General features: G+C 43.9%; 1 protein-coding gene across 1 annotated transcript in view; it reads right to left on the bottom strand.

Annotated features, from left to right (window-relative positions):
- Window positions 1-23,221, bottom strand: part of LOC119723180 (ankyrin-3-like) — a 233,784-nt gene that overhangs the window by 43,107 nt on the left and 167,456 nt on the right. Inside the window, exons 15-16 of the mRNA XM_038193738.1 lie at window positions 8,496-8,612; window positions 2,465-2,629 (exon numbers count right to left, since the gene is read on the bottom strand). Of these exons, the coding sequence (XP_038049666.1) occupies window positions 2,465-2,629; window positions 8,496-8,612 (282 nt within the window). The remainder of the gene's footprint in view (window positions 1-2,464; window positions 2,630-8,495; window positions 8,613-23,221) is intronic.

Below are 23,221 nucleotides of genomic sequence, written 5' to 3'. Positions count from 1 at the left end.
ACGCCAGCAAGGCCCACACACTCGCAGTGAAACGGGAAACCTCAGCCTTGTGGCGCGCACCCGGTGCCGATTGTCATCTCTCGGAGCCTTTCTCTGCAGAGGAAATCACCTCAGCAATCCACCTACTTAAGAGTGGCAAGGCCCAAGGACCAGACAACATCCCACCAGAGTTCCTGATCAACTGCGACCCTAAGTGCACAGAGTGGCTACGTGGTTTCTACTCTACATACTTAACCAGGCTGGCGATACCCAAGATCTGGCACAAAGCTACAATCATCGCCATTCCAAAGGCAAACAAGCCCGCTGATGATCCCAAGAATTATCGCCTTATCTCGCTCCTTTGTGTGCCTTTTAAGTTGCTGGAACGACTTCTCCTTGCTCGTCTTGAACACGTGGTTGACCCTCAACTCCCACACGAGCAGGCAGGTTTCCGGAAAGGACGCAGCTCAGTCCATCAAATCGTGCAGCTAACGGACGACATCGAGGAAGCCTTCAAAGCAGGCCACAAGGCGGGCGTTTTGCTGGTGGATCTCACAGCGGCTTATGACACAGTCTGGCATCAGGGTCTCATTCTGAAGCTTCTGCAAATGGTACCCGACCGCCACTTTGTCAGATTCATCTCAACCATCATCTCAAATCGCAGTTTCATCCTCAAGACTAGCGATGGACAAGCCAGTCGTCATCGCCGCCTTAAAAACGGCGTCCCTCAAGGCTCTGTTTTGGCACCGGCCCTCTTCAACATCTACATGAGTGATCTTCCCAAAACAACATCGCACCAGTATGGCTATGCTGACGATCTTGCTTTGCTGTATTCTGACGCAAACTGGAACAGGGTTGAGGAAGTCCTCTCAACAGACATCACAATGATCGCAGACTACTTGAGACTCTGGAGACTGAAGATCAGCATGGCCAAAACTACAGGAACAGCCTTCCATCTTGCAAATAAGCATGCCAATCGTCAACTCAAAGTCCAACTAGGAGAAACAACCTTGTCCTACACTCCTACACCAACATATCTGGGAGTCAAACTTGACAGACAGCTAACATACAGGCAACACCTGGAATCACTCCGAGCAAAAGTTTCATCAAGGTACAACCTCCTCCGCCGCCTTGCAGGGTCTACCTGGGTGCAAGCACTAACACATTAAGAACCAGTGCGCTTGCTCTAGTATACAGCGCCGCAGAACATGCCTCCCCTGTCTGGTGCAGAAGCACGCATACCAAGAAGCTGGATGTCATCCTCAAGGACACCATGAGGCTAATCACTGGATGCCTTCGACCTACACCCGTGAAGCTCCTCCCAGTGCTATCCGGCATTGCCCCCCCCCCCCCCCCCCCCCAGCGCTCCGCAGAGAACATCATATGCACGTGCTGGCAGAGAAGGCCTCCCAAGATGACAATCAAATTCTGCACGAGTGCATCAAGGATGCTGAAGATCTCGGCAGAAAACGCCTCAGCTCTCGTCACCCCTTCGGCCGTCATGCAGTTTCCCCTGAGTGTTCCAACTTCAACCTCAAGGAACTATGGGAAAGCAACTGGCAAGAGACTGAGAGACCAATCCAGTTTGCCACCCCTCCGAGTACCAAACTTCCACCAGGTGCTCACCTCCCCCGCAGAGATTGGGTCACTCTCAATTGCCTGCGCACCGGGGTTGGACGTCTCAATGCCAGCATGCACAGATGGGGCTTGAGCCCCTCCGCGGCCTGCGTCTGTGGTACCCCTGATCAGACTGCACACCACATCCTGTTTGAGTGCCCAGACCTCGGACCGCCTGGAGTTCTCCATATAGATCTTACCAACCCAACCCCGGAGACTGTCACATGGCTACATCAGCTGCATGAAATTGTATAGTGGTCAGCAAATCATACGAAAGAAGAAGAAGAGAAAGATTAAATCTATTAATCTTTAACGTGAGCCATGATGACCTCATCATGACGTCACTTCATTTTTTATCTATAACACATCTCGGTCTAGATAGTTACATAACAACTTTCAACCCAATCGGACCTGTCGTTCTGTGTCGTTCTTTAATATGACGTCACTTGTCACGTGATGACGTCATCATAACGTCACTTAAATTTTTATCTATAACACATCCTGGTTTAGGTACACAATGTACGTACCAAGTTTCAACCCAATCGGACCTGTCGTTATGGAGATATAGGCCTTCAAAATATGCACATATATTGTGACGTCACATGACGTCAATGTTCTGTACACAGCGGCAGGTGATGGTCTAAGTGTGTGCCAAGTATAAAGGCAATTGGATTGATTATAGGGGCCAAAGTGCCAGGGACAAAAAAAATAGACTAAAAAAGAAAGAAAAAAAAAAGATGAAAAATCTTAACCAAAACAAAGGCTGCTTTGGCTGGTTGCCGAAACAGCCAACAACCCACCACCATAAACATACCACCATAACATACCAGGTGATCAAAAATTTTCTTTTAATTGACGACAAAGTTACCTTGAAATAGTCTTGATGAACTTGTTTGCAGTGATCCATGCCTTGACGAAACCTGATCTTTGTGACTCAACTCATTGGCACTTTGCAGTGAGTGTATGTCACTTGAACTGAATGCTCTCTGACTGTACAACACTGTTGATTTGTCTGTATGCTTGTTGAAAGTACCTACAACATAGAAAGTAATTACAAGCATTCAAAATCAGTATGTGCATTACAGAAGCACATCCTTGCTAGACAAACCTGGCCAAACGAGCGTAAATTGTTATTAATAAATACTTTGGAGAGTTGATGGCTTCTGATTGGTCGAGACTCGATCACGTGGGGGTGCATTAACGTGTGATATAAAGAACGGCTTCAAACACAAGCAAACAAATGAGCCCCTGAACCAGCATTGATCGAGCATCATGGAAGCCAATGTTTGGCAAAATATGCAACAGTCCTACGGTAGCTCGTAATACAGTAGTACAGTAGTACACATGCACTCAACCGTCATTGCGTGAAGACTTGCACGCGCATATATATGCAACACAGTTGCTAGGCGCGCGAGGAATACTTCTCTCTACTGAGGATGTTTACGACGAAAGCATGGATCTACGATACATTTTCTGTAAACACGTCACACACTCACATATTTACTTTTTCTGAACCGAGCATCTTTGTAATTCTGGACACAAGGAATATGTAAACGAAATTCCAGCTTCCTCCGTCAGGTTAAAATATAAAAAAAATAATAGTAATTTGTTTCGCTATGACAGCAGAGCCCTGAACCGTCATCAAAAGTTGTTTGGGTAGTACAAGCCAGGGATCGAATATATATGTTGAACAGTGTGGGCTCTACATCCGACACCAGTGGGATCCCATATTGCTGTTGATATGATGATGAATCAGGATGCTTTGCATGACTGTCATGCTGTCAATCAACAAGGTACAATAAAAACCATTCATAAATACCTGAGACAGCTTACCTATTTCTATAATTGGTTGAGAGACCATCACTTGGGTGGATGTAAACCATTGTTAAAACACAACCAAGAAGTGTTTAAATCCGGCCAATAATAAATTTCTGCTTTCGAAAAAAATGTATTCTTCAAAGAACCAAGGGTGAGATCAGACAAAAATGAAAAATCCACGAACTTCGGTTGACATGTATTATACATGTATATGTATGTATTATTTCATTTGTTTATGGTGTAAATCAAGGACACACACGTACTTACTTGGTACTTGGTGGTTACCCTACTGAATACTCCAAGTGGAAGTCTAATGAGGAGGCCTTGGGGAAGTGGAACTAAATTAAATCCTTAAAGGTGTTGTGGTTTGGGGCGTCTATGGTGTCTTGAGGGAGCTTGTTGCATTTCCGGATAGTTTTGGGTAGGAATGACTGCATATAAATGTCTGTCCTTGCTGTGATTTCTGTGAACTGGTGGTTGTTAAGTCTACGAGCTCGTGCTGGTTTGGGGACTATGGATGATGGGTTAATGTGAACTATGTTGTGCATTATTTTGTAGAAGTAGGTAAGTTGGTTAACTTTCCTTCTCTGTTCCAGTGAAGACCAGCCTAGGATTGTCAACATGTCAGTCACACTGCTCAGTCTGGAATAATCTCTCATTACGAAACGAGCGGCCCTCCATTGCACTTTTTCCAGGGCTGTTATGTTCTTAGCTATGTGAGGGTTCCAAGCAATGCTGCCATATTATAGGTGTGGTCTGACTAGTGCTAAGTACAGCTTTTCTTTGACTGATCTGGATGCAGAATGAACATTTCTTTTGATGAAGTTCAATATACAACTTGCTTTGGAAGTGGCATGTTCTGTTTGACGATCCCAACTTAGGTTATTCTGAATGATTATTCCCAAATATGTGATGTTGGTTTTCTCTACGAGGTTGGATCCTAACATGGTGTAGTTAGTTTTGCCAGGGACCCGCTTCCTGGAGATTCGCATGATGTTACATTTGCTGGAGTTAAATTTCATTCCCCAGGTTTGCACCCAGTTAGCCAAGTTTTCCAGGTCTTTTTGGAACATCAATTCATCAGTTGATGAGCAGATCTTCCGGTATAACAGGCAGTCGTCGGCGAAAAGGCGAGTTGTGCCAGTCACTGATTTGCTAATGTCGTCGATGAAAAGTAAAAACATGCGGGGGCCAAGCATAGTGCCTTGTGGTATGCCACTGTCAACACTTTGCCATTTCAAAGATTTTCCATTTACCACAACTCTTTGTGACCTGTTGGTTAAGAATTCCTTGATCCCATCTCTGTGTTTTTCCCCGTAGTAGTCTAATTTTTGGACCAGTTTTTGATGAGAAACTACATCGAATGCTTTGGAGAAGTCGAGTACTGCCATGTCTGTGGTGATTTGATTATCGTAAATGTAGGAGATGTCATCTAGAGTTGTTACGAGTTGGGATTCGCCTTTACGAAAAGCATGTAGGTTTTCGTTCAGGATGTCGTGTTCCTGGAGGTGTTTCATTAATTGGCTATCAATGATGTGCTCTAATAACTTGGAGCAAACAGAGGTCAACGACACAGGTCTGTAGTTTGCCGGGTCTGCACAAGAGCCTCTCTTAAAAATGGGTGTTACGTTGGCTTTCTTCCAATCAGATGGTAGAGAACCCAGGTCAAGTGATTTTTGGAATATGGATACGAGTACTGGGGCAACTTCATCGACAACCAGTTTCAAGATTTTGTTTGAGATATTGTCAGGACCGATGGCTTTGGCGGTATTTAGCAACGTCAGTAATTTGAGGACTCCGCAAACAGACACAGTGATGTTTGTCAAGTCTTGGTAGGGACTCGGCGGTAGAACTGGTTGTGCATCGGTGTCATCCCTGCTGAAAACACTATACAGAATTAGTCTTGTGGGGTTTCAGCTTTTTCTTGGTCAGATATAATATTTTTCCCGTTGAGTTTTAGAACCTGAACCCCTGTGTCGTCTTTACGAGTGCTGTTTACGTAGCGCCAGAACTTCCGGAGGTTATCTGTAGATGTAGTTTTTTGTAAATGTGTGCATTTAGCCTTTCGGATTCACTTGCTTTTGCAAAAGTTTGAAATTTTCCCAGTCTGATTGTAGACCGCTTGTTACTGCTTTCACATAACTGCGCTCTTTCTTCCTGCAGCGACGGATAAGGACAGTAGTGAGCCATGAGGGTCTAGGATGTCCCTGGACTGTTTTTTTTTTGGTGGTACTAAGTTGTTGTTTTTTCATTTTGTCAGCCCGTCCGTAAAAGTACTCCAATTTGCTTCAACTGTTCTGGTTTCTGGAGACGACTGCATGAATTCGGTCTGAAGCTCGAGGAAAGATTTTTTCAGCTTGGATTCATCCACGTCATTCCACTTGATGATGGTCCTTGGGGGCTTGACGGAGCAAGGTGGGGTGATGTTTATGTCGGCTAACACTGTTGCATGATCACTAATTCCGGAGTTGCTGTAAACATTACAAACCAGAGTTGGGCGTGTGGTGAAGAGCAAATCTAAGATGTTATCTGTTCCTGTAACTGGGTCTCTCCTTGTAGTAAAATTTACCTTTTGTTCGAGTTTGTAGTCTGCGACATCCTCGATTAGAAAACATGTACAAAACCAATGAGAGCTGTTGCAAAAAAGTATGAACAGAGGAAAAGGAAAGACGAACAATAGAAAATCCTCGATTTACACCACAAACAAACGTGTGTACATGTACGTGTAGGTACATGTATCATGTGTACAGATTATGTACGTGTGTCCCGTATAAAGGGCATGTACATTTTATGTACCGTATTTGCTGTAATGTTTGCAAATTTTGTCACTTCAGTAAAGAACAAAAATGGGGGAAGATGAGGAAAACCATGTCTGGTCATTCAATAATCCATACTTGATTATCAATAATGTCTTTTTCTGTGTGTAATATTATTACTTTTGCATGTTTGCATAATTGCAGAGAGAAATAAACGAATCACAAAAAAATATTAAGTGCTCAGTTATACTTTCTTACTTTATAAACTTCCAGGCTTACAAACATGCCAAAATTCTTTTTCTGCAGTGGTGGCTATTTTTCAAAGCCCTACTGCAGTTCAAACTGATGTCCATCCACAGTGACACTTTATTACCAGTTCTTCCAACCATACTCTTAAATTCCTTGATCAAAATCTCGCACTGATAGGTCTCATCCCGGCGATCATCACTGAAAAGTATTCAGTACACATCAACACGCGATATACATGTTTACAAACACCAGGTGCACGCACCAATGAAAATTATTTTGAGTCTAGTCCTCAAGTACTCCACTACGCACACCGCATTGATATCTATCAGGTACTTATACGCATTGCTTATTAGACTTGTCACCAGTTCATCCATTATCGTAAATTAGGGCCTATATTTGGCCAGAAGTTTTCAGGCGATATTACGGAAACAGAAAACGCTGGAAATCCGGAATCCAGCAGACTTTTGGCCAAAATCCGGAAATCCAGAAAAATCCGGAGAAATCTCACCCCCGAAAGAATGTAGGTTTTGAAGTTTGAAAAAAAAAATGATGAAGCAACTTATTTGACATGTGTTTACTTAAATTCATCTAAGAGGAAGGAAATGGCTTGATAAAGAGACTAAAATGTCACAGGAAAATATTGTCTACTCAGACCAGCTCGCTTGCACATAATATAGTAATCCCGTGCATAGCTCCTTTAATGTACATGCACTGCAGCAACCACTACACGTACATGTACATATACAACTAGCTGTAGTGTACACTGTGCACATGTATGAAGTCACACACTCACAATCACACACAAGTAGCTGGGCTTGTTGCCTACAAAATACACTGCAACAACCACAGCTTAAATCACTGACCCTTGAGTGCGTCCGATTAGCTCACGCAGGACGACTCGGGTTAGCCCCGTGCCATTCGATTAGCTTTGATGTCATTCTGGAACTCACCTGGGTCAGCCATCACAGATCCTGCTCGTGGAGCAGAGTCCATGGTAGAAATATGTCACATATGCATACGATGTTCATGCCATGAAACGGACAAATATGGCAGCTAGCTCAAGCGGGCCAAAAAATCAACATTATTTGTAGTCTGAACATGATTTATTGAGGTCATTGCTCCTTAAGAGGCTACAATTCCAATCAGACGTTGTTAATTTTGCAATTGACAGAAAAGCAGTAAATCTCAAAGTATATGACTTGCAGTCTGAAAGGGCGTTTTGTCAGTTTGCTACAGCCGTGGCTACTGACGTCCATGTAAGGATCACAGGTGGCACGTTTGAGCATTCGATTAGCCCAGCTCTCGTGGCTATCCTGTCTGCCTTTACCCGAGTCGATCCGAGTGAGCTACTTGAGCCACTATACAATCAGTAATGAGGGCCATCATTATAAAGTTGCACTTGTAAAATTCAGCAAATTAAAGGAAATATACATCATTTGCTTTTACTATAATTTTCAGAAATGGATGGAATTGGGGGGTTGGAAATATATAGCAAATATAGTTACACTGACTTTTTTGAGGTTTTGGGTTCAAAAATGCCATAAAAACCAAGAAAAACAATCATTTTCCTGTAGTCTGGTTCCCTGACTCCATATAAGAAGAAACAGAGCAGTTTACATACATTGGGGAATTGTAAGGTCAGGGAACCAGTCTAGCTGGCTCGTACCCGTTCATAGGTTTGTAATCGATTGCAAACAAGTGCGATGGTCAATTGGGGCCAGTATTTGAAAAAAAACCCAGTTTTTTGCAACGCTGATCGGCCGATCAGCGTTGGAAATTGATACAAAAATACCACTTTTCTTGAAAATGACAGTATACCAGGTGCCATGATTTTACAGGATGCTTTACACTGTCATTCACTAACAGTCCAGCAAGGTATTTCAAAATGATTTGTTAGTTTTATTTTTTGATGTTTGCAAATGTTGTATTTTCCCTTTAAAAACAATAACAATGAATATGGCAAAAAAATGAAAATATAAAAAACTCTTTTTAAAACAAACAGTTCAGGTAAAAAAATAACAACGTTAATTTATGAAAATAACAAAAGCACAAGATTGTTATTTTATGTTTAATTACCTGCATATGCTTCATTTTCTGAATCATCAAGTGACTCTGAATCAAAGCCACATGACTTCGTAAACTGAGTTTGTCTCCTCACATGTTTGCTGTGAAGGTCGATAGAAGAAGAGAAACCTGCAAATTGTAAAATAAAAAAGTCACTTGAACTATACTGCAAATACGTTCACACATATATCAGCATAACACTGTGGGTTAACCTAAACAAAATATTAAAGACCTTTTAAAGGCCAAAAAAAAAATAAGTCGGTCTCTGGTCAGCGCGCGCGTCAACTTTAATCATGCGCATCAATCTTTTTTTTTCCAAAATGTTCCGCGGTAGCTCCAACAGCGCCCTCTATTGCCGCACCTCCTCATTTTTTTTTACCAAAGAGCACCAAGGAATGGGAAATTGCACCAAGGCAAATGATCGAGAGCACCAAGGCAAATTATGGAGGACACCAATGTACACGAGGACACCAAATAGCAAAATAGTACCCCACCTTGTCTGTACAATCCAAGCTTGAAGAAAAAGAAAAAAAATTCCAGAACTTTGGTCTGACCACAGACGGAATATTTATTTTTTTTGGCCTAAGAATGAATATGTAAAAATTCAATTTTATTACGATCAATTCACAATTTGACACATGCAGGCCCGTCACCAGGGGGAGGAGGGGGAGGGGGGGGGGGGGCTGGTGGGGCCGGGCGGCCCTTGGTGAGCAATTGGGTCCCCCAATGGCAAAAGCCATACAACTGTATTTTTAATGGTAGTGGGGCCCCCTAGTTGGTACTATGACCCCCTGGTGCTCGGTTGTGGCGCTGCACCGGCTTGACCTGGAACTAAGCGCACTACAAATTCAAGTGCCATTTAATGGTAATATACAACATTGCTTTTGTGGTATTTTTCAGAAAGGGATGGATTTGGAGGTTATTATTTTTTAGCAACAATTGTTAAACTGACCTGTTTAAAGTTCTGTGTTTATAGGTGCTGGAAAAACCAAGAAAAACTAGAACGGCGAAGCCGCCATGGCTCGCTGTCCAAGGCAGGAAGGGAGGCTGAAGGTAGGGTTGGGGATGGGCATGATGGAAGGGGATCAGGATTCTTGTTGATGTGCCTAGGTGTAGGGGTCACTTTTTAAATGTCAACATAAAAAGTCAACAGATTACCTAATAAATACATGTGTATATAGGTTAGCCGTCACTGTATTATGGGGGAGTTTTCCATTGTTAGGGTAATTAGGACCCAGTTGTGGATTTTTGCAGCCCCAACAGTGTCTTCTGCTCCCCATACTTGTATTACCATGGGAAAACTCTTGTGTAGTCGCCACAAATGCAGAACAAGAATGGGTATACATGTACATGTAGACACAGCACCATCACCACCTCCCCCAAACCTTACCCCATCCCAAAACCTTACCCCATCCCCAACCCTCCCACTCCCCCACCCAACCCCCTACCCACACCCATTCCATCCTCCCCTAACCATCCCCAACCTATCACCTACACATCCCAACCCCACCCAAACTCCAATCCCTATCTCCTTCCCCCTCCCCTGACCCGTACCCTCCCCTACCCCAACCCCCTACATCCACCTACCCTATCTTCCCTTATCTGTCCTTACCCACCCTACACATCCCCATCCTAACCCTTACTCGAATTCCAATATCCCGCTCACCCCATTCCCCCACCCATACATCCCCACCTTACCCCATGTAACCCGTACTCTGATCCCTATATACTGCCCCTCCCCTTATCCAACCCCTACAACAACCCATCCCTACCCATCCCTACACATCCCCAACCCAACCCCTACTCCGATCCTACCGGTATATCCTGCCCCCTGCCCAACCCCCTCCTAACCCAACCCCTACATCCATGCCCATTCTCTCCCTACCTGTCTCCCCCTACCTGTCTCCCCCTACCTGTCTCTCCCTACCTGTTCCCACCCCACCCCTACAAATCCCCACCCCACCCAAACCCAGTATTCCAACCCCTCTCCCCACCCCAACCCACCCCACCCATCCTAGCTCCCCTACTCATCCTACTCACACAAACCCTAACTCCATCCCTATCCCCAACCCACCCCACCCCACCCTCCCCTACCCCATCCCTACTCCAACCCCATCAACTAAAAGATCAAACCAGAAGCTCATGCACATCCCCAAAATGCATAGTGTACATGTTATACCGGTATACACACATGTACATGTTATACCAGTATACATGTACATGTAACAATTAAAAACTTTAACATTTCCTTGAATTAAAGTTCCTCAATAAAATCATAAAATTTACTGCAATGATATGAACCTAACTGAAGTTATAAAGATGATACATGACAACTGCATTTAATTTTTTTTCCCGAAGTTAACTAGAACCAAAAACTTCAACATTTTAATCTGAACGCGGACAGCCGGACGGACGGACGGACGTTCTAGCCGAACGTCCGCCCGGCCGTTCTAGCCAGACGGACTTGTGGGGTGATAGCATTGTGTTCCCATTGTCCCTTTTTCTAAAGATTCCCTTCTGGGGTGATGTTTTTCCATTGTGTAAAAAGTGGGGTGATGTGTCCTGAAAGGAACATCACCCCACAAGGGTGGTCTGGTCAGAACGGACAGACGGACGGAAATTGGTATTACATAGACTCGCATCTGCTTCGCAGCTCGCCAAAAATGCTATTCTTGTAGTTTGGTTCCCTGACCCTACTTCTCGCGAAACAAAGCAATTATAGATGTCAGGGAATTGTGAGGTCAGAGAACCAGACTAGTTGCCTCGCACCCATTCAAGTATACACCTGGTATGAAACCTTGTCGCCCCCCAGTCGCCCCCCACTGAGATTTTGAGTTTCTAAACAAATTATCATTGATCTACATGACGCCCCCCCATGAAATGTTCCAGCCCCCCCAGCCCCCCCCCCCCCCACTGAAAAATTCGTAACCACATAGCACTTCGGCCTTACATGAGATTGCACCTGCCACCGGTATTTCTTCGTCACACTTGAGAGAGTCCTTTGTCAAAAGGATGAATCTCCCTATATAAGTGAGCCCTGCGATCCATGCCTCAGTGCATTTTTGTGACTGGTATAACTTCGTATAGCAGCAATGTCCACGCATCTCTCCGCGGACATTTTGAGTCTACTCGACGGTCCTTCGGACCTTGAGTGCAGTGGTGTTGTGGCACACGCCGACCCACTCCCGTCTACATGTACTTCGCTCTCTGCCGCCGGTGGGAATCCACCGGTCGTTAAGGCCAAGGCGAAGTCAAAGAAATCAACAAGATCCTCGGACGAGGTCACCAGACAAGAGTTTGCGTCTCTTCAAGACAAGATTTCAACGATGGCAGACGCAATGCAAACTCTCCAGTCTACAGTCTTGGCTTCGTTGGGGAACCCGCCAACGAAGAAACAGAAAGTCGACCATGCAGTAGCAGACCAAGCAGCAAGCTCATCGAGCGACGGGTCGTTTGCAACGGGCCAGCTAATCGACAACCTTCTCAAACCCGATGCCGATGATAATTCATCAACCGGGGTACTCACCGCAGTAGAACAGTTCTACTCTGGAGAAGATTCTGGGAACAAGGTTGACGAGAAACTAGCGGGCGTCATCAGCAAACTACTCCGCAAGAAAACATCAGAAGAGAAGGTAGCAGAGAAACTTAATAGTTTCAAGCGACCATCTAACATTCCAGAAATGGATGTTACCAGAGTTAATCCAGAAATCTGGAATTCTCTGCAGTCCAAGACAAGATCAATGGACATCAAACTACAAAAGGTTGAACATGCAGCACTTGAAAGGTATGGTGCCCATTGTGTCATGCATTGAGACTCTAATGAGTAGCAAGAGCGTGGATCACAAAACGCTTGTGACTAATCTACTGGATTCAATGGCTATAATTGGCCATACCGTCACCCAGCTTAATTTCAGGCGTAGAGAGCTTATCAAGCCCGATTTAAACCAGCAGTATTCGTCTCTTTGTTCTGCACAAGTGCCCGTAACCGGGCTCTTGTTTGGGGATGATTTATCCAAACAGTGCAAAGATATTCAAGAAACGAATAAACTAGGCCAAAAATTTGGCCAGCGTTCGAGTTCGTCTGCTGCTCCGAAATCGGATAGAGCAAGACAAAGGGGAAATGCTAAGACTTTCCACAGTCCGGCAGCAGTCCGATGCCAAGTAAAATCGGTGAGTGAGCACCAATGTGATAACACTCAGGTTGTGGGGTTATTGGCAGGTAAACTCGCAAATCATATAGCCAAATGGCGCGAGATTACATCTGATAATTGGGTGCTTGATGCTATTCAGCACTACCATATTGAACTCATTAAAATGCCATACCAAATTCGCATTCCAAGGGAATTGCGTTTTGAAACCCATGAGGCTGAAATTATAGCCACAGAAATTGCCAAAATGCTCGAAAAAGGAGCTATAGTGCAAACGAATCATACTGATGGTGAATTTATTTCAAATATTTTCATCAGACCTAAAAAGGATGGTTCTTTCCGACCCATTATAAATCTTAAGGGTCTTAATACGTTTGTGGCGTATTTCCATTTCAAAATGGAGACTATCCACACAGCAATTCAGCTGATACGGCCTCAATGTTATATGGCCTCTATAGATCTTAAGGATGCATATTTTGCAGTACCTATAGCACTTGAGCATAGGAAATATCTGCGATTCACTTGGCGAAATATGGTATACGAGTTTACCTGCCTGCCCTTTGGTTTAGCATGTGCACCACGTGTGTTCACTAAAGTAATGAAACCACTTATTGCCTCTTTGAGGTTAAGGGGCTATGAATCGTGTGATTATATTGATGACTCACTTCTTGTCGGCAGAACATTTCAGGAATGCATTGAAAATGTTCAAGCCAGAACTTCCCTTACTATGAGTTTAGGGTTTACAATCAATTACAAGAAGTCAATTTTAACTCCCACCAAACAAATTGATTTTTTTGGATTTCATTTGGATTCAGATCTCATGAAGATTTCTATTCCACAGTTAAAGGTAGAAAATACCATTGCTTCAATCAGCAAACTTTTACGACAACAGTCTCCGACAATACGAGACGTCGCAAGAGTAATTGGTCTTTTGGTTTCGTGCGAGTTAGCAGTACCATACGGACCTCTGTTCAGAAGAACATTAGAAAACGAAAAGAACCTGGCACTGTCACAAAATGGCGGTGATTTTGAGGCTAAAATGAGTCTTTCCAGGTACGCAGTTTCTGATCTGAACTGGTGGATTAAAGAACTACCAGTGTCATTTGCGCCTATGCATAGACACGATCCTGATCATGTAATTGAAACTGATGCATCTACTCTGGGCTGGGGTGCACACTTTAATGGTCGCACCACTGGTGGGCGTTGGTCCAAAGACGAGGCCGCGCATCATATCAATTGGCTTGAGCTAAAGGCTTGCTTTTTAGCATTACAATCATTCTTTGCAGATGATAAAGACACATCTGTCCATCTTAGATCAGATAATACCACAGTGGTAGCCTATATCCAACACTTTCGTGGTTCAAAGTCAGACTTGCTACAGTTTTTGACCAGAGAAATTTGGTTATGGTGTAAGACAAGGAAGATTTGGCTGACTACTTCCCATCTTCCGGGTGTACAAAATACCCTGGCAGATTCTGCATCCCGACATTTTCAGGATGATTTGGAGTGGAAATTAAATTCCTCCATTTTTTCGAAGATCACATCAATCTTCCCCAGACCAAATATTGATCTTTTTGCATCTAGGCTGAATTACCAAATTTCGCCTTTTGTTTCATGGCAGGCAGATCCAGCATCTATTCACACAGACGCATTCACATTAGACTGGTCAAATTACCATTGTGTCTATGCGTTGCCACCATTCAGCTTAATAAACAAAGTGCTCACAAAGATTGAGCATGACGAGGCTGTTTGTGTATTGATTGCGCCATTATGGCACACGCAGTCATGGTTCCCGACAATGTTAAAATTGCTTGTCAGAACCCCAATTATCTTGCCCATTCAACAAGATTTACTTTCACTTCCCTTCTCAAACAGACTCCACCCATTGTGGGATCGTCTGAGATTGATGGCATGCTTCTTGTCAGGGAGGCCCTCCGACAACAAGGCGTATCAAAACCAGCTTCCAAAATTATCCTCGCATCATGGCGCCCTAGCACGACGAAGTGCTACAAGTTGGCACTTGGGAAGTGGATTCAGTTCTGCGCTCGGACAGAAACTCATCCAATTCGACCAACTCTGGTGACAGTGCTGAATTTCTTGGCGAACCAATTCCTGTCAGGCAGTCAGTATAGCAGCCTGAACACCACCAGGTGTGCCTTGTCAGCGGTTATCCCACCACTTGAGGGAACTACAGTGGGTTCTCATCCATTGGTAAAGAGACTAATGAAAGGGGTATTCAATCTGAGACCACCACGAGCCCGCTACTCGCATACTTGGGATGTGGCGGTAGTTTTAGAGTATCTACGAACTCTAGGGCCCAACGAAGGTCTTTCATTAAAGAACATCACCATGAAATTGGTACTTCTGGTCGCCCTCACATCAGGGCAACGTTGCCAGACGTTATCTTTATTGAACCTTAACTGTGTCCAAGTTGGGACAAATAAGGTTAAGTTTATTATTGAGGAGCCCACAAAAATGAGTAAAATAGGCAAACCTCGTACAGAAGTAATTTTAATTGCTTTCCCACATGATCACTTATTATGTGTTATGACTGTTTTGAAAGTTTATCTTGAGAAAACAAAGCCTTTCAGAGGTACTGAAAAGAGGCTATTTTTAAGTTATGTGACTCCCCACAAAGCAGTGGGAGCAGAGACAATAGGGCGATGGATTAAGTCAATCCTTTCAGTTTCTGGTATAAGGACGGATACATTTACCGCCCATAGCACGCGTTCAGCATCATGCAGTGCAGCATCTAGAAAAGGTGTTCCATTAGAAACAATCATGAACGCCGCAGGATGGTCGAGATCTTCGACTTTTGCAAAGTTTTATGATAAACCTCTAGATGACACAGGTATCTACTTTGCTGAGAGTGTACTTAGTAACTCAACTTGTAATGTTTCACAGAATAAGTAATATCTTCATTGTGAAATTTGAGGTAACTGAATAAATATTTCAGGTGAAATTGGATATTCATACTGAATGTCAACCTGTAACATTCCATGCTGTACTTTTTGCAGTTGCTCCGAATATCTCACGTAAGGCCGAAGTGCTATGTGGTTACGAGGTAGAATTTCCTAAATTAAACGAAATGTAATAAAATGAAATCGAAGTTTAATTATGATTCTACCGAGTAACCACTAGCACTGAAGGACTTACATCCCCGCCCTCATTTCTGGGGAATACATTGATGGGGTTTACATACTTGAATAAAAGTATTACATTTTCCCTCCCATTTAAACTACAAAAAGTTTTAATACTCCTACAAAAATGCCCTGAGGCATGGATCGCGGGGCTCACTTATATAGGGAGATTCATCCTTTTGACAAAGGACTCTCTCAAGTGTGACGAAGAAATACCGGTGGCAGGTGCAATCTCACGTAAGTCCTTCAGTGCTAGTGGTTACTCGGTAGAATCATAATCAAACTTCAATTTCATTTTATTACATTTCGTTTAATTTAGGAAATTAGATGGTCCCTAAAGCGAAACTCAATATGCAACTGAATTTGCTTCATTTGTGAGGCGTTCCGGCAAAATGAGACAGAACTGGCAGAGGTAGAAATGAGGCTTTGCGGGTATTATGAAAGATAATAAACTTCTCCTTACACTACAGTATATTACACGTCAATTGGACATTCCATTGACAAGTAATGGCAGTTTAACTTTCATATTAATCGATTAATCCACCAGTCAAAAAAAGTAAAATACTGACAAAAAGGCCTTTAAGTATCAAGTTTTGTATTTGTGAAAATGATTATTACAAGTATGACTACAAATACCCCCATAACTGTACTAATGGTTGTGTGGGAATGTGTTTAAAAAAAGTCATGTGTAATGTTGCAGAATAGAGATACATGGAACGTTATCATGTAACTGTACTACTGATGCATGTAAATTTGAACACATATGGTATGAAATTAACTTTCCTAAGACCAAGTATGTCATTGGAGTAGTGTATCGTCACCTTGGTGGAAACATTGACCATTTTAATGAAACATTCAGCAACATACTGAATAAAATCAATGTTAATCATGCAGTGGCAGAATTCTGTGCCAGCGAGTGGGGAGGATGATCAAAATCCAAAAATTGCCCGGCCGTGGAAATCGTACCTCGAAATCAGCTTCTTTTTTTTCATCACGTACAAGTTGGGGGGGGGGATGATTCAACAGCCCATCCCCATGGTCAAAAAGTGGGGAGATATATACCCCCATCCCCCCCCCCCCCCCCCCCCCCCCCCCCCCCCCCCCCCCCCCCCCCCGGACTAGGCCCCTGTAATCATGGTCTTATTATTGGTGCCTATGGTGGTGATTTTAACATTGACCTAATCAAATATAATTTCCCCAAGAATCATGATTGGCTTAATAATAACATGCTGAATCACAACCTGACTACCTGTATTGTATATCCAACTTGTATTACTGATCAATGTGCGACTATTAGATCACTTATATGTTCGACTGCCAAACAAACACAGTGACAAACACTTTATCTCTGGTATATTTACAGCAGGAATTACAGATCATTTGCCTGTTTGTATTCATTTAATAACCAACAAGTTGTATTACAAGGACAGGGTTCACGTTAGAATAACAGCTCTTAAAACCAAACCAAATTCTCTCGTCTCGTGCAAGATGAATCATGGGAATCAATCACAGACTGCTCAGTCAAGAAGTCAATCAAGCCTTTGATAAGTTTTCATCCAAAATCTCAGTCCTGTATAATGAAGCTTTTCCCTTTGTTAAGTTATCACATAAAAGATCTAAAGACAAATCTTGGGTCTCCAAAGGCCTTAAAATATGCTCACTCCACAAAAACCCGTCTCAACAGACCACAATCAACAAAACAAAGTATAAGAGATTTGTTACTTTATATGAAAAATGTAAACGGCGGGCAAAAACTGAGTACTATTGTAAGATCTTTTAGGACAAACGTAAAACCATGTTCAACCTCTGGCAAAAAGTAGGTAGTATCATCAATTCAAGCAAAAAGAAAAGCAATAGGAATATCACCAACAGTAACACTCATAATGATATTATTACTAATAAACGGGACATTGCTAATACTTTAAACACATATTTATGCCAGATAGGAGCCAAACTAGCAGACCATATCCATGTTAACAACTGTACCACTAGTAACAATGAACCAGGTTTTAGCATTCAGGAGACCATCTTTTTGAGACCTGTTGTACCTACTCATGTTGTCGAAGAAATCCCCCCCCCAGAAGTGAGGGACAAGTCTACGAGTGATACCAAATAGCCACTACATATGCATATTTATCCAGCGGACAGGCTAAATTGCTAAAAGATTTAATCAACCAACCAGCGCCCTCTCGGTGCCTACCCATCATGCCACGTCATGCCACAATCCTTTCTTTTCACAAGTGGCTGTTTATTTTAACGTCCGTGGAAAGGAAATAGCGGTACTTATATTGTCTAACATTAACCATGATATAGGTTTTGAACAGTGCCCCCATGGGAAGATGGTGTCCACCCCCCCCCCCCCCCCCCCCCCTACTATTTGATTTTACTGAGGTCGGGTGTCCCCCCAAAACAAACCTGTCTACCTTTCAGCAAAGATGAAATTTGTGGGCACCCCTCCATTGTAACTCAAGCCCCCCCCCACAAGGCCCCCCATACGCCCCCCCCCCCCCCCAATGATGAGAATCCTGGCTACGTTGCTGATTGATGATAAACTGAGTTGGAATACCCACATTAATACTCTGTATGTTAAACTTGGAGGCCATTTCGGAGCCTTCAAATATATTAGAGATATCCTGCCACCTTACTTAAAAAGACACGTTCATAGAATTGAGGTATTTGGTAGGTAGTGTTGCGTTCCCGCAAATTGCGTAGTTTACTTCTTTCCCAACCAGTCCATTCCACTCCATGCACAGCGTAATGCTTGCAGCGATCCTGTGTGCCCTCACACAGCGCGAAGCTTACCACGAAGTTTTAGACACACGCACAAGAAGCTTACCACGAAGTTTTAGACACACGCACAAGTGTGCAGTTCGTTGTACAGTACGCTATTGTATAGCGCGCAATGCATGTAGCATTTGCTATTGAACATGTACCGCCATGGGACATGTACTTAGGACTTAGCCATTTTCCCTACACCTTTCCCCGGAGTCGATGCGAATTCCCCTCACACACCTCACCTCGCATCCGACCCACATTGACCCCAAGCATTTAGCGAATGTGGCTCGCTAAAACCTACCTGTGTATTCACCCCTCAGTGACCCCGTACACCCCAGCGAGTGTGTCCCGCTAACCCACTGGCCGAGACCTACAGGCTTCTGTTTAGATGAACCCTCATCCGTTGAAGGCCAATGCGGATTCTCTAATTTAATCACTGACACTATCCATCGAGCAGGTTGATGTGGGGTCTGTCAATATTGGTGAAGAGCAGACGGACAATCTCTCTGCTGAGTGTCCATTCTGTTAAAATTATCAAACCCCTGGACAGGGCATCCGGGATCTTGTTCTGATCTTGAGGTCTAGTGATGCTAACCAGGATGGAACTGGAATTGAATCCAGAACGACTCTTAAAGTTTCCATCCGGAACCGACGTGGACGGATAAATTTGTTGAGAGGTTTCAGATTTATGATGGGGCGCCACTCGCTGGTCCCTTTCTTTTGGGTCAGGAAAAATTTTGACAAGAAACTGGTATCCCGAGGCCCCGGAGAGACCTGCTGGATTGTATTTTTCTCCAGCAGAGAAATGATCTCTTCTTTCAGTGCCTGTCATTTTCCTTTGTTCATTGGCACCGGGGTGATGCGAGTGGCTGTTTCCGACGGAGGGGTGCTCATGAATTCGAGCTTGTAACGTTGCGAGATAGTTGCGAGAACCCATCTGTCGGAAGTAATTTCTAGCCAGGACCCTTCAAAAGAACTGAGTCGGACCCCACGGGTCTGGGGTGTGGGGCCAACTCAGTAACATGGGTGTCATTTGGCCAGCCCCTGGTTTGTCGGGATGCCTACAATTGCCAGCCGTAGTAGGCTGTGCGATTCTTGTTGTAAGGGCGTGCTTTAGTGGCCGTTGAGCCAGCTAATGCCCTTGTTGTTGCGTTCTGACAAAAAGGTTTGAACGGCTTGAAGGGCTTACAAGAAAGACGGAATAAGGGAGCTGCCTTTTGTTGCTTCCTGTTGTCCTTTTGTGGTTTGGATGTGACCTTGCGTAAGTCCAGTTTCTGAGTGGTTTTGAACCGTTTGGCCTCTGTCTCTAGGATTTCTTGGAATTTCCCATCGAAGAAGTTGCTAGACAGGAGGGGCAGTGATTCTACTTTCTTTTTTGCCCCTGCATATGGAATATAGATGGAATCTATTACGTTCTTACGACGAGCTGTCGTGGTTGCTAGGGAGACTCTTGTGAATTGATCCAAACTTGACAGTAAAGCCTCTTCAAGGCAACGAAGGGCGACTGCCATCATAAAATTCCCCTGACATGATCATCATGTCAGGGGAATTTTTTGACTTTCTTTTCACTGCAACACCATATATTCCGACAAGAGGAGGAGGAAGGAATTGATTCTCAAACCTAATCTGGCCGCTGAGTCAATCTTTATTATGGTCTCCTCGAGTTTGTTCTGGGTAGGGTCTTTGAAAGATGACTTAGATGGTTGGTATTTCCCATCAGCTACCAATTTGTCCTTAGCTGTATCGGGAATTGGTGGTACTACCAGGTAATGCTCATAGTCTGCCTTAGCGAACTGGTTGTGTTTCATTTCCCTTGGACGAAAGGGTTTCCACATCTTTACACCCACGAGTTTCTTCATGAGGTCAATGCACACGATGTCCAATGGTAAATGAGGAAAGACTGGGTCCTGAGCTGAAGCTTGGAAGGAGCTGGTTCTACACTTGAAAGATTTACTTTCAGGCTGACTGGCTTCATCCACTGTTAGTATTTTCAATACTCTGGTCATGTCCCTCTGTAACTGACGGAATTGCGTCTCTAAGGGGAACAGGTACCCTGGGTCCGGGGAAATCATCGGACTCCGAACAAGGTTCTCGGTCTTGTCAGAGAACTGTGAAGATGGAAGGATTGAAATAGATGCGTGAGGAATTTCACGCACCTCTCGTGTAACTCCCGAAGTTGAAGGTATATCTGAACCATCTTGAACCTTCGGCATGGAAGTGTGTCCTCCCGATTTGGGTGTTTGTTCCACATAAGGGGAGGTAGAGCCTGGTGGGCCTTTTTGTGTTGCAAGAGCGGATATAAAGTCACTGATAGTCTGAAAGGCTTTCATGAAAACCATGGTAGATACCTCTTTTTTTTCCCGTGATCAACGGGAATGTCTGTCGAAAGAGTCGCCTGATGAGGACGATGAAGATCGGTATCTGCGCTTATGATTTTTTTGCGTGTTTCTTATCTTTCTTTGGGGTACGACTTGCAAACTGTCCTGAGTACTTGAAAGATTAAGCGCTGGAATGCCAGAACACCCTGCGAGGACGGTTGGGCGAGCGGCAGATCGTCCGTCGGCAGAGCAGGGGCCTTGGAATTACCGGCAGGACCTCGGGATTTCCCCTTTGTATCCTTTGAGGACTGGCTTGATCAGTTTGGTGGTACTATGGTCAATAAGCCAGCAGGTTCCGATGGTGTGCATGAGCTACCCGTGTCTTTTTCTTTCGTTTTGGACAGCTGGGAGTGGTTTTAGTGTTCGTTGGTTTCCTTGCTGGGACTTTCCCACATTGTTTTCCCATGGCGGCATCAGTCGGTACGCTCTCTGCTGTGGGTTCCATTTTATCAGGGGACTGTTCCCTCTGTTTGCTACGCGAGGCCATAGTAAGGAATACACTGTACTCGGTTGGATGCACCGCAAGAAAGCACTAAGAACACGGTCCACTTTCGTTATGAATGGGTGTGTTGTGACACAACCACTGCACACAGGAATGCAATTTAAACTAGAGATTCGCGTTTGTTGAGTTACAAACGCAGAGTGGTCAGGCGGACAACCTTTTCATACACTGCCCAGAAAAGTTCGGAATATACGTTTATATAGAACAAATGATCATGAAATTAAATCCCTTCCAGTACAATCAACTATTTTGTTACAAAAACGGTGTAGTTAAATGCTTTTGCTTTTGAGTTATGATTTTATTGCACTTCCGGTAACACCGGAAGTTAAGGTCAAGCGGTTTTGTGTCCGGGAACAAGAAATGTTTCTCAAGGCATAGTGTACAACCTCACGAAAAAAGAACACGATACTCTATTCAGTTCAAAAGATATAGCGCAAACTATTTTGTCAAAATTTGCCCTTAAATTGCTTGTAATTTGATACCCGATGACGTCATGATGACGTTACAAAATTCATAACATCTTTATAACATGAAAAAAGTAAGACTGCTGAAACTGCTTACTGACTGGGTGGACCTGAAATATATAAATCTAAAAATTAATGTGGCCTGACGTTGCGAACTTAGCAAGTTCTTCTTCAGAGGCTAAAACAGAAATGACAGAGGTACATACATTAACATGGGGGTGCACACAAACATGCAGGGATGAAAGAAGAAACACAAAAGGAGGATTAGGTGGGAAAGGTGTGGAAAGATGCAGGGGAGGGTGGATGAGAGAACAAAGAAACAAAGGGAGATGGCAAACCACAAGGGGTCTGATATGAACAGGGGAGGGACCAGAAAGGGGAAGGATCAAAGGTCACAGGGAGTGGGAACGGACAAAAGAGTGTGGGAGTGAAGGGGGATTATGCAGGGGGGGGGGGGGGAAACAGTATGGAGGTGGAAAGGGATGAAAGATGGGGAAAGATGGGTAAACACAAACAATGAAGACCAGGTGGATTATCTGTAACAGAAGACAATGAGGGTTGAGATATGTTGCAAGTTACAAGTTCATACCATATACCGTTTAGGAGAAAACCCGCGGAGAAGTATTGTCCGGAAAAAAAAAGCAAGAAAGAAAGACCCAAACAAAGAAGATTTATGAGAACAATTCTAGACAGTGGTCGGGTTGTGCCCGACCACTAAATAACAATGGTGTCACTCGCTCACAGATCAGACGTTGTGATGACGTAGTCAGACGGCTGTTCTATGAGTAAAAAAACCCACAGTGGCGAAATGGACGTATTCCTATTAGAATTGTCTCTGTTCCTCTCCGCTATTGACCAAGTCCGCTGTGGCGGAACGACCGTGCCCCAAGAAGAAGTCTGTTTCGTTCTTGCTATGGGCGGGACTACTCGTGGGAATCCTGAGGCTAAGTCCTTGGGTAATAACCAGCCGCCCTTCACCTGTTAAGGACTAGACTACATCACGAAATGCCACGCACAACAACTAGTTGGAATACAGCGCCGATATACAGGGCGTAAAGCCTCCAGCCTGGGTGGACAGATCGTCTCTAACTGCTCTGGGCTGCTAGACGTTTGGAATGCCGCACTACAGTCTAGAAATAAATCGAGATACGACACACCACCAAACAAATCAAAACACATTTTTATTGTTTCGATACATATTGAAGAAACACTTGAAGAACTGATGAAAACTGTACAGAATAGTTTTCTAATGAAACTAATACTTAGCTACGTTGAATTGGATAGACTAAAAAACACGTCTGTCTCGCCTGTGTCGCTAAGAGAAAAGAGGC

This window comes from Patiria miniata, unplaced genomic scaffold (assembly GCF_015706575.1).
Source record: "Patiria miniata isolate m_02_andy unplaced genomic scaffold, ASM1570657v1 HiC_scaffold_16, whole genome shotgun sequence".
NCBI classification, from domain to species: Eukaryota; Metazoa; Echinodermata; class Asteroidea; order Valvatida; family Asterinidae; genus Patiria; species Patiria miniata.
Note: the sequence above shows the minus strand (reverse complement) of the source record. Positions and strands in the feature narration are given on the sequence as shown.